The sequence below is a fragment of the Coenobita brevimanus genome, chromosome 85 (genome assembly GCF_032717465.1).
Source record: "Coenobita brevimanus isolate Jiangsu-jjx chromosome 85, ASM3271746v2, whole genome shotgun sequence".
Classification (NCBI taxonomy): Eukaryota; Metazoa; Arthropoda; class Malacostraca; order Decapoda; family Coenobitidae; genus Coenobita; species Coenobita brevimanus.
In genome coordinates, this window is record NC_137038.1 from 8,398,081 (window position 1) to 8,411,113 (window position 13,033).

The 13,033-nt window shown below is 42.7% G+C and overlaps 1 protein-coding gene across 1 annotated transcript in view; it reads left to right on the forward strand.

Moving 5' to 3' along the window:
* The window catches only part of Etf-QO (electron transfer flavoprotein-ubiquinone oxidoreductase), a 77,284-nt gene that overhangs the window by 35,776 nt on the left and 28,475 nt on the right, over positions 1-13,033 (forward strand). Inside the window, exons 4-5 of the mRNA XM_080280568.1 lie at positions 10,787-10,945; positions 11,843-12,039. Coding sequence (XP_080136694.1) covers positions 10,787-10,945; positions 11,843-12,039 — 356 coding nt within the window. The remainder of the gene's footprint in view (positions 1-10,786; positions 10,946-11,842; positions 12,040-13,033) is intronic.

A 13,033-nucleotide genomic window follows, 5' to 3' on the forward strand; every position in this document is an offset into this window, starting at 1 on the left:
TTTATACACTTCCTGTACCTCCACTTTTATATCTTTCATCACCGGAACATTTCTAATCACTCCCTCCCCTTCCACAAGCTCCTTTTCTTTAGTGAAAAGTGACTGGAAACGTTTGTTCATTATTTCTGCTTGCATTGCCGCATCCTTAAAGACCTCTCCTTCTACTTTCAGCTTGGTGATTCCTTCCTTTTGTTTCAGTTTGCCATTAACAAATCTATAAAACAGTTTGGGTTCATCCTTGCATTTGTCAATTATACCTTTTTCAAAATTCCTTTCTTCTTCTCTACGTATTCTTGTGTATTCATTTCTTGTTCTTTTATAATCTTCCTTTGTTCTGTCGTTACCTCTCTTTCTCCAATTGTTCCACGCCTTATCTCTCTCTTTTTTTGCTATCATACACCTTCTATTAAACCACTCCTTTTTCCTGTTTTCTTTCCCTCTTACTCTTGGTACAAATTTTTCCACTCCCAAATTATAGAGGTCTAGAAAGATATCACACTTCCTCTGTATCTCTCTTGTTTCTCTGAATTTTCTCCAATCCGCATTTTCAAAAAAGTTTCTCAATCCTGTAAAATTTGCTTTCCCAAAGTTGTATCTTCCCTGTCTATGAAGCTCGTCTCTTGGCTCGACATTTCCTATTAACATCTGGAACTCAATGACCACGTGATCACTTTTTCCCAAAGGACAGAGATATTCCAATGATTCTGTTACATCGGGTTCTTTGGTGAACAGTAAATCTAACCTTGCTGGTGTGTCCTCACCTCGAAACCGTGTCTCTTCTTTGACCAATTGCATCATCACATTATTCATTATTATATTTAATAACATAGTACCCCACGAATCCCCGCCGCTTCCCGAGTACCATTCCTCCCAGTTCACCTCTTTACAATTAAAGTCACCCACCAAAATTATATTATTGCTTTTCTCAATTATTTTTTGCAAGTAGCTAGCCATATCTGAAAACATCTCATGGTATTCGTCATCCTTCCATGCTCTCGTCTTTGGGGGAACATACACTACCGCCATATCTCTCTTAACATTCTCTCCAGTTTCTAATTTCATATATATCACTTCAGCCCTGCCTTCTCCCATTTCCACAGTATCTACATTTATGTTGTTCTTCACTGCTATCATCACTCCTCCTCCCTTTTTTTCTTTTCTGTCTTTTCTCCACAGTTTGTATTTACCATCTCCCAAATGAACATCAATATCTTCTCTTAATTTGGTCTCTACAAAGCACATGACATCAGGTTCATGTTCTCTCAAGAAATCATTAATTTCGATCCTTGTCGATATGAAACCATCAACATTAGTATATATCTATCTATCTATCTATCTATAGCCCGACGCCCTAATGCCGCACAGGGTGGCCGCAGACAAAACGCCTCCAAGTCACTCTGTCACCCACCATTTGACTCCCCTCCCCCCAACTCACTCCCCCCTCCCTCATATACCTCTCAACTCCATCCCTCCACCTCATCCTTGGTCTACCCCTCCCTCTCCCTCCCTCCACCTCACCTACATACACCCTCTTAGTCAGTCTTTCATTCTCCATCCTCTCCACATGTCCAAACCACCTCAGTGTATTTCTCCTAATCTTTTCAACCACATCCACATCTACCCCACAACGTTCCTTCACTTCTTCATTCGTCAACCTGTCACTCCACATGCTCCTCTCAAGTTTGGTGAATGAATTTGGGACAGTGTGTAGGAGGAGGAAGCTGAAAGTTAATGTAAACAAAAGTAAAGTTATGGTGTTTGAGAGGAATGAAGTCACAGAGTGTGCAGTGAGGTTGGATGGTGAGGATATGGAGAATGTGAGTGCATTCAAGTACTTGGGTAGTGTGATGAGTAAGGATGGAACTTTGGGGGATGAAGTACGTGAAAGGGTACAGCAGGGAAGGAAGGTTGTTGGCACACTGAAAGCAGTGATGAGAAATAGGGAGGTGAGTATGGAAGTTAAGAAGTCACTGCATGATGGTATTGTGATCCCTACCCTGACATATGGAAGCGAGGCGTGGACCTTGCAAGAGGGGAACAAGTCAAGAGTGAGAGCAGTGGAAATGAGTTACTTGAGTTACTTGAGTATATATCACCTTCAAATTATTTTTGACATTATTAATACCCTCTTCTCTCCTCTCTGTCCGTACCACTTCCTCAGCTTCTGATCTTTCACAACCATCCCCCTTAGTTTCCTTCACTTCTATTTCCTTAAATACCATTTCCTTACTTTCATATCCAATACTCTCCAAAAAAAAGTATTACATTCTTCCTCTGTCCTCTTATCATTTTTTTCCTTTACTTCTTCCTTTAATGATTTTAAAACTTCTCTTTCTTCTTCATTCAGATCTTTTCTTATTATAATATTTTCCATCCCCGCCTCTTTGCTTAATTTCCAGGTCACTTTAAGTATCTCATTTATTACACTTTCTGATGTAAACTTGACTCTCATTGGTCTTGTTTCCCCTTTCTTGTAAGGCCCTATCCTCCTTACTTCCTCAATTTCTTTTACCCACTTGTCTCCTTCGGGGTCAATCTTGCCTAATATTCCTCTCACCATGTTCGTGTCTCTCTCGAGTCTTAGGAACCTAACCTTTTCTTCCTCTTCCCTGTTTCCAAATACTACCACACATCTGTTCCTTTCTACAGTTTCTCTCACTATTTTCTCTTTTTTCTTCAGTATTTTCACTACATTTTCTTCCATTTCTTTCTTGTTCATTTCCCTTTCTTCCTGGATGATCTCTCTTAAGCTGACCACTTCTTTCTCTTCTTCTTCTACATGTGCCCACTTTGCCTTATGTTCTTCTAATACATTACTGACCTTCTCTGTTTTATTAGTACTCTCTTCTAGTTTCCCCCTCAGTTCAACATTTTCCCGCTTCAAATTCCTAATCTCTTCATTGGCTGTTTCATTGGACTGGATCAGACTCTGTATGTTGGTTTCCGTATTTACTGACACATCCTTTATCACTAGATTCTCTACTTTCTTTTCGAGTTCACTAATCCTCATAATTAATGTTTTAACCAGGTCCATGACATTGGTATTAGCATCAAATCCTTGAAATTCCAGTCCCTCATTGTTTATATTTTTGGCCATGTTTGATGTTGGTTAAATACCAAAACAGCTGTTACCGAAAAAAAAAAAACTACAAACATTCATGTACAATCTAGTCAGTAAATCTTTACATTTTTGGTAGTCTATTAACTTTCATTATTTTGAATTTAAAACAAGAGTGTGTGTGTCTGTGTCTGTGGCTGTGGCATATTTTCTTCTCTCCTTGCGATACATTTGCCTAAAACACACGCAGTGCACACAATAGATCTCTCCACGAACATTCGCTGCACAACATACGTATGTGTATGTGGCTGTGGCATATTTCCTGCCTCTGACACTTGCGCTATGTTTTAGCTAAGTCAGTCAGTGCATGAAATATTTGTCTGTGAACACTCTCTGCACTATTTTACATGTATGTTTCACACTAAAAAATACACAATATAAAACACAATCACATGATTCCATCTCAACCTCCTCTATTATGCCCGACTCTATGGTGTTCGTGACCGCCTGTTTCCTTAGCGACTGTTGCATATCTCTGTGGCATGCATAATGCCTGCTGTGGTAGGTCAGTTATTTCACCAATCCAGGCACTATATGTTTCACAGATATAAGTATTGGCATTACCATATGAAGGTAAAATACTCACATCATTTACGGGCAGGGTGAAGCAGAGTGGAAACCTCGTTATAACATAACACACTCCTGCCTGTAGGCTTAACGGCTGGTAACAGGCCCCAATTATTTACAGACAATATATCTATGTTCCATAGACAAAATCACTTCACATTGTAGTAAAAAACACTGTACAATCACAATATTTCAATAATGGCTTCTGCCTCGGGTGGGAGGGGGAAAATGGCGAGTTTAAAGGGATGCTGACAGCTGCGCTACTCTCCTGCCCGGCTGGTCGTGAGATACTGAGATATTTCTGCTATGCATTGTCTCATCAGAGCAGTCACAGTGTTGCCAAATGCTTACCTCGGAAAAGAGATGCACACGCTAGAATGCAGTTTTTTATAATGCCCTAACTCAACATCATTGACACCGAAACAGTGAAGTGTCGTTCAAGGCTGGCAGCTATGAAGGGGTTAATGGAATATTGTATGAAAAATTTAAAATGGGCGCAGTGCACAGTGCTGCACTTGCTTGCTGAGAGAAAACGAACTAATCCCTCTCTGGTAAACAAATTTTCGCGTGCTTCTCAGTTGAGTCCACGTCCTTCCTCTCCTCACAGCCTCGTTGTACGTGAGGATATTTTCACAGCCCTTCACCTTTTCGTATTGTTTCGCCATGCCTCCTAAGCGCCCTGCATCATCTCCAGCATTGGGGGAGCCTGCTGCAAAGAAGCAGCTGCACCGTACTCTATTTCTGGAAAGGAAATTGGAAATTATAAGACCCCATGAGGAGGGGCAGGGAGTCTCGGAGATTGGGCGTGCTTTAGGCCTTGCTGTTTCCACCATTGGGACTGTGGCGAAGAAAAAGGAGATGTACAAGAATATGGCCACCTCCTTCTCTACAATTGTATACAGGTATTGCTTACTTCTTAATAGGGGGGGGTAATGTTTAGGTGGGGGTCCGAGGGGGTCCTGGGACGCATCCCCCCATTTATATGTATATTTCAGTGGGGAAAATTGTTCTGATATACGAAATTTCGAATTACGAAAGTTTTTTTTGGTCCCTATCTCTTTCGTATATTGAGGACTCACTGTATATAAACATTTTGTTAGTGCTTGTTGAATGCTCTACAACTTTCATTAAACAAGCATTGACAAAATGTTTATATATCTGTGAGAAATCAACATTAAATAAATGAGGGAATCATAAGATATGGGAATTTATTTTCTCTCTCTCTTTTTTTTTTTTTTTTTTTTTTTCATTAGGAAGTTCATTTATTCATTTTTAACGTGTATCAATTTCATAACAACACAGTTATAAATAAGGGCAGGGGAGAAAGTTGAATGATGCAGCCAAAAATCGTGGCAAAAAAATACCGCAACCTGTATGGTTGACGCAGCCTGAGTCGAAAAAGTGCGAGTGGTTGGATTTCATATACTGCAACATATATGGTTGGATGCAACCAGGATCGAAAAAGTGCGAGTAGTTGGATTTCACGTGGATGCAGTCTGCGTCGAAAAAGTGCGAGCTGTTGAATTTTTTACCAAGCCCTCATGTATAAGGGGGTAAATGGATGTCCGTGCTTTTTGCCAAGGCCTATGATGCACCGCTGGAAATTGTTCGGTGGCAAACAGCCCAACCAGTCACTCTCAGACCCAGAGAGACATGCTGGTGTTCGTGGCATGCGTTCAAGAAGTTAATCACCTTTCTTATATCCTCGTGGCTCTCTCCATGGAGAAGTCTTCTATCTATCTATTGCCAGACGTCTCAATCCCGTTTGGGGTGGCCACAAACAAATTGCCTCCAAGTCGCCCTGTCCCCCGCCATTTCACTGCCTTGCTCCCAACTCACACCCCCCTCTCTCATATACCTCTCCACCCCATCCCTCCATCTCATCATCGGCCTCCCCCTCCCTCTTTCCCCCTCCACCTCACTCACATTCACTCTCTTCATCAGTCTTTCACCCTCCATCCTCTCCACATGGCCAAACCACCTCAGTGTGTTCCTCATAACGCCTCCTATCACATCCACATCCACACCACAACGCTCCTTTATATCCTCATTCGTCAGCCTCTCTCCATGTGACTCCACAGGCTCCTTTTAAATAACTCATTTCCACTGCTCTCACTCTTGACTTGTGTCCTTCCAACAACGTCCAAGCTTCACTTCCATACGTTAGAGTTGGTATCACAGTACTGTCATGTAGTAACTTTTTCACTTCCATGCTCACTTCTCTGTTTCTTATCACTGCTTTCAAAGAACCAGCAACCTTTCTTCTTCCCGGCTGTACCCTTTCAAGCACTTCACCTTCCAAACCTCCATCCTTACTCATCACACTACCCATGTACTTAACGTACTCACATTTTCCAATTCCTCACCATCCAACCTTGTTGTACATTCACTGACTTCACCTCTCTCAAAGACCATCACTTTACTCTTCCCTACATTCACCTTTAGATTCCGTTTCTTACACACTCTCCCAAACTCATCCACCAAGCCTTGCAGCTCCCCTTCGTCTTCACTCAACAACACAGTATCATCTGCAAACAACAGTACAGGGAGTTTCCAAACACTATCCTCTCTCACCAGGGCCACTCCAACATCCACTACCCTACCTTGTACCTCTTTTATTACCCCATCCATGTACAGATTGAACAACCATGGAAACATGACACATCCCTGTTTCAACCCAACTTTCAAAGAGAAAAATTCACTTAGTTCACCATCCACATGCACTGCAGCCTTCGCACCATCGTACATACTCTTCACAGCATTCAACAACTTCCCATCTACTCCATATATTCTTAACACTTTCCACAATCCTTGTCTATCCACCCTGTCATATGCTTTCTCCAAACCATGAAAGCCGCATACAACTTCTTTCCCTTCTCTAGAAACTTTTCCACTAAAGATCTAAGAATGAATATCTGATCTACACAACCTCTTCCCTTCCAAAAGCCTCCCTGTTCTTCTCCAACTAATTTCTCTGTTCTTTCTCTAACTCTGTCAAAAAGTATTCTACCATACACTTTTCCTATTATACTAAGAAGACAAATGCCCTTATGATTACCACACACTTCTTTTTCCCCTTTTCCTTTGTACAAGGGAATAATTATACCTGACTTCCAATCCTCCGGGACTCTACCTTCCTCCCAGGCCAATCTGCACATCTTCCACATCCATTCTACTACTATCTCTCCCCCATGCTTCAGCATTTCACCACACACTCCATCAATTCCTGGGGCTTTCCCCGATTTAACTTTCTTCATTGCTTCCACAACTTCTATCCTACTGATTTCTTCCTGTCTTCTCACCTCCCTCCTTCTCCCAGCCATTCCCCAGCCACTTATACTCGCATTACTTCCATCCTCTATGTTCAACAATTCCTTAAAGTGTTCTCTCCATCCGCTCACTTTTTCTCCCTTCTCCACTAGTAATCTGCCATTTTTATCTTTCACTCCCCTGCTAACTTCACTTCCACCCTGTTTTATTTTTTTCACCTCTTTCCAGAACATTTTCTTACAGTCCCTCCACTTTACACTCAAATTCCTTCCAAATTCCTCATCCACTCTCTTCTTACTCTCTCTTACTAATCTTTTCACCTCTCTCTTTCTTTCTACATATAACTCTCTCCTCCGCCTCTCAACTTCTTCTACGCCCCTATGTCTCATCCATTCATTGTATGCTTTCTTCTTTTGTACCACAGCCTGTCTCACCTCTTCAATCCACCACGCTGTTCCTTGCTTCCCCCTCCGTCTTCTCTTCCTTCCACACACCACATCACATGCTGCACATATTTCTTCTGTAAATATCCTACACACACCTTCCACGTCTCCCATCCGCTCCAATTCATATTTGCCCAATCGTTCCTCCACCTCTCTCTTATACTCTGCCTTTTTCTCATCCTCTTGTAACCTTTCCACTCTCCTTGCAACTACTCCTTCCTCTCGTCTTTCCCTTCTATTCCTCCATCTTACTTGAATCCTAATTCTGGCCACCACCAAGTAGTGGTCAGAAAGTCCACTCCCCCAACGTCTATGTGCTCTTGCATTCATTACACGTCTTCTCATCCTTTCATCCACACACACATAATCAATCATTGCCTTCCTTTCATTCAGTTCATCACCCACCCTTCTCATCACTCGCCATGTATACCTGTGGACCATTTTATGCCTGAAGAGGGTATTGGCTGTCTCCAACCCCCTCCCAGCACAGTGTCCAGTAACGCACTCCCATTCTCATCTATCTTAGCAGGCACACCCCATTCACCAACTATTCCATCCACCTCCACATTCCCAACTTTACCATTCATATCACCGATCAAAAACACTCTCATTCCTTCCAGACTTTTCCATGCACACTTCTACATTTGTCCAGAACTCTTCTCTCACTCTTCTAGCACGAACTTGTGTTGGCGCATACACACACACAATCGCCCACATGTGTATTCCAACTTTCAACTTTACCCACACAATCCTTGACCCAACTGATCCATACTGTCTTATGCTTTTCTTCCATCTTTTACTCACAACTATACATACTCCTTCCTTTGCCCTCTCATTCTCACCTACTCCTGCACATACAGTGCTCGTCAGAAGTATTCAGCGTTGTCCGCCGGGCGCGCAATACTTATGGCCAAAAAAGAATCACCCATTTTTGGGGGTAAGAATTGAGCCACAAGTTTGAGCTCCGAGCATGACGTCACGGTAGCCTGGGGCCTTCTGACGCGCTGGTTGGTTCCCGCCTCAGTCGCCCACGGGCTGCCTGAGAGAGAGGAACTCCGCCGAGTGTCCCTCTCAAATTGCGCCATTTTTTACCGAGTGTCCCGCAGTGTTTTGGCCTTCAAAACTTTGTTATGGCACCTACCCGTGAACTATCAAGTGAAATCATATCCCAGATCATTGCTCTAAAGGAGGCAGGCCACCAGACAAAGGAAATTAGTGAATTGGTTGGTGTGGCACGATCGACAGTGCGTCGTTGGTGTGCGCGGTTTCGGGAGGAAAACAGTGGTGAAGTTCCCACAAAGAAACCAAGGTCTGGTAGGCCTAGGAAAACTTCCCCAAGGTCTGTTAATGTTTTAAAACGTGCAGTGGAGTTTAATCCTCGTGTGAGTGCAAGGAAAATTAAGGAGAGCAACCCAGAAGTGTTTGGTGAGGTGTCAGTGAGAACAGTGTCTCGTAGGGTGCATGAGCTTGGTTACACAAGTCACAGGCCTGTGAAAAAGCCTCTTCTCTCTAGCAGCCAGAGAATTCGTAGGCTTGCCTTTGCTAATAAATATCTAAATTGGGGTGAGGAGCAATGGTTGTCAGTGTTGTGGTCTGATGAGGCAACGTTTAGTGTTACCTGTAACAGAGGAGCATGCAAAGGTAGTGACCCACTTGACCCACGGTATGTAGAAAGCACAGTTAAACATCCTGATTCACTCATAGTATGGGGTTGTTTTTCAGGGAAGGGTTTGGGGAAGCTTGTTGTACTTCCCAAGAACCTCAGAGTGAATCAGGATGTTTACCTGGAGCTTCTGTGTGATCATTTACCAGACTCCTTCGAGCTAACAGGTGCACGAGTGTTTCAGCAGGACGGTGCACCTGCTCACAAGGCCAAATCGGTCACCAATTGGCTTCGTGACTGCGAGGTATCATTCATGACAAACTGGCCAGGAAATAGCCCAGACCTCAACCCGATTGAAAACCTCTGGTACCTCGTAAAGAAGAGTCTCCAAGGGAAGGACGTGAGCTCTCTGCCTAAGCTGGAAGCCGCCATTCGTGACTCCTGGGACAAAATACCGCTCCAGCACCTCAGGAGCCTCGCCCTTTCACTTCCAAGACGTCTCAGGTCCGTGAAGAAACGTAAAGGCTACCCTACGAAGCACTAAAGGTAAATAAAATGCATTATTTATATGTTTTTTCAATGTTGAAAGGTTTGTTTCTCAGGAGGGACGCAGGGCGCTCCATACTTCTGACGAGCACTGTATACCCCATCCATACTCCCATTCTCTCACACTTTCTCCTCTCCATTTTGTTTCAGTTATTCCACATACATCCACTTTCGCACCATCAAGCACCTGGAGAATCTCTCTCTCTTTCACCTCATCATTCGCTCCTCTTACATTCCATGTACCCATTACCAAGTCCTTTGTCTGGTCCTTGGTCATTATCGTTTGGTCAGTCCTTTTCCGAGGCTTCTTGTTTGTTTTTTTAGTTAGTTGTTTTCCGGGGAGGGGCACTAACCCTCCGCCAACCCTTTTAATCATCTTTTATGACGAGCAGGGATACTGGGGGAGTATTCTTGAAAAACCCCCCTACCCTCAATGCTAAATGTGAGTGTTCGGCAGTGTTCCCCATCGCACCTATGGATCCCATGACCACAGGATGTAGAAGTTAGGATTTTATACCCGGTGTTAAGGATGACCCCCAGAGGTTTAAGAATCGTCATGTACACCGGCAAGTACGGTAACATAGAAAGAAAGACTGAGTTATGGAAATTACCGGTATGACATTTCTAGCACCTTAACCTTGTACTGGACTTCATTAGTACAATATTTCTGGTGCTAGTAAACTTTTGGTATTTTTGTTATAATGATGTCATTTGTCTGCAGGTTAATGCATGCAAATTCTTGACAGTCAGATGGAAGTGGTGCTGTCTTATTTTGGGGGTCAACTTCCTCAGCAGATATAGGCCTGAACCTGAATTACACCTCAGAATTTTAGGGGTCGACTTATACTCTGGGTCAGCTTATGCACCAAAATATATGGTATATACACCCAGGTGGTATGTAAATTTCATACTTCAAGTATTGTCATTTTAAACCATTTTCTACCACCCATCAACCTCTTTATTTATTTATTTATATATATTTTTAGTGTGTGTGGTGGTTGCGAGAGTTGTCTGATGTCCCATATCTGTTCAGTATACAGTACAGAGTTATCGCATTATCCATTTATACTGTAATTGGTTCTGAACCCCTGAGATGAGAATTGCAAATTCATGAAACAAATGCCTAACCATATGCTTTCCCCCCCTTCCCCCCCCCCAATAAATGCTCTTAATATTAACCTTTTCTATAAATGGTCACCCTACTAATTTTTCTTCTTTTTTTTTTTTCTCCCCCCCCAGGAGCACACACACTCTCTGGTGCCTGTCTTGAGCCACATGCCTTGGAAGAATTGTTTCCTGACTGGCGAGAGAGAGGTGCACCCTTAAACACTCCAGTCAAAAAAGACATGTTTGGATTCCTTACAGAGAAGGGTCGCATAAATATACCCATACTTCCTGGTGAGCAATGAGTGTAGCATTAGTTGTTGTTGTCATCATCATCATTGTTATCCTAGCTTTAAGTCTCACCAAAAAAATGGGATGTAGTAGAATCAGGAAGCAATTATTACGACTACCTCTAGCCAGGTGACTGAGAGACCTAGGAACGTGCTATAAAGGGAAGGGGGGGTTAGTTTAAGGTAGAGTTACGACCGTACAGTAGTTTCCCTGTAGTTTTACTGTAATGCACAACAAACATCACAGTCATAATTCTTATTATATTTACAATACAAACAGAGGAGAAATAAAAACAGCAGCAACTGTACAGTACATACCACAAGTTGAGATGAAACATGGCTGCTGGGGCAAGGCTTTGGGAGGGAGATGTGAGTGGGCAGCACTTTGTTGATCCAGATTCTGTGTGCTGAATTCTGACTAACTACAGGTTAACAAGGAGCTCTCTAAGGTTTCTTGTGAGCTCAGTTTATCCTGAGAATTGGTTAAAATAGACTGTCTTTCCTTCTGGTTATTCTGGATTAAGTGATTGTTACTATGGTACTTTATTATTAGGACCAGCAGCTGTGGTTATGTTAACATACTTGTGGATTAAAGGATATAATATGCAAAATTGGTTGCCGAGAGGAAAGATGTTATAAATCCTCTGCCACTTAGAACAGGCCTATAACCTAAGCTGTCCAGTTGTAATTTTTTAACTGTTACATAGAACTGTGCTATCTGTAAAATGAACCTACACCAAAAGGATTCACACAGTATTCATCATCATCCCAACATTCTTTCCCACTCATGGATGGTGTGATGTAGGACCCAGAGAGCAGGAAAAAACCTTATTGATGGAGATGTACTCAATGCCCAGTTAAATGGACCACACTTTCACTCACCATCCTGAAATACTACCAGGGATGCCGATGCACAACCATGGGAACTACATTGTACGTCTGGGCCATCTGGTAAAGTGGCTGGGTGAGCAGGCAGAAGAACTGGGTGTGGAGATTTACCCTGGAACCCCAGCCTCCGAAATACTCTACCACCCTGACGGTTCTGTGGCAGGCATCGCTACCAGTGATGTGGGCATTGCTAAGGATGGCTCTCCAAAGGTACTGTGTTTTGTTTTAGGGCTTTATACAGCTAGCTGTAACTTAAAATACTCAACCATTCAGATGGGGTTGTGGCAGGCATCACTAAGAACAGCTCTGATACGGTACTTCATTTATTTTGTTTGCTTTGAAAGGCTTTACAACACTTCTGAGATACAGTACTGGACTCTGTTTAGTTTTGATAGGCTTTTTACAGTAAGTCCTCACTTATAATACTCAACCACCTTGATGGTTTTATAACAGGCATTGCTCTGGTCAGCTCTCAGGTACAGTGAGTCCTTTTTATAGGTCATATGTTTTATGTCCCCCCCTTTTTTATTATTAACCTTTTCATTCCAGTGATATAATATTCATTTTATTCTTGCTTTTACACTATTCATTTTATTCTTGGTTTTACACTTAATTTATTAATTAATTTATTTATATGTGGTAGGTGGGGGCGCTCACCATCCACGCACTCGATTTAGTGCTGCTTTGGGTGTCTTCCCTTTCCTCTCTTCCATCCTTCCTCCTCTGTTTTTCTTTCCTTCGCTCTTTCATCTTTCCTCTGCCAACGGGTCACTTTACACTTTATCTTCTGTTTTCTTTCCATCATTCTTTCCTCTTCCTTCTGCCAATGGGTAACTCTACATTGAGTGACATGCCAAATGGTTTCCTGTACCCCAGGAAACCATTTACTACACTGGGTGGTAACCTTATAGCCAGTTTATGGCACTTGGTGGTTAGTGGGTAATTAACGGTGTTGTAGTCAAGACCAGACCCTCCAAGACCAAGACCAGACCCTCCGAGACCAAGACCAAGACCAAAACAAGATCCTCCAAGACCAAGACCAAGACCAGACCCTCTGAGACCAAGACCAAGACCAAGAGGTCGAGGAGTTTCTGGGAAGACAGTTACTAAGAAGAATGAAAGAGAGAAGAGGGCAATGGGGATAATTCCCAGGACCAAAACTCAAGAGTATGGAGGGACCAAGGCCCACACCAGGACCGTGACA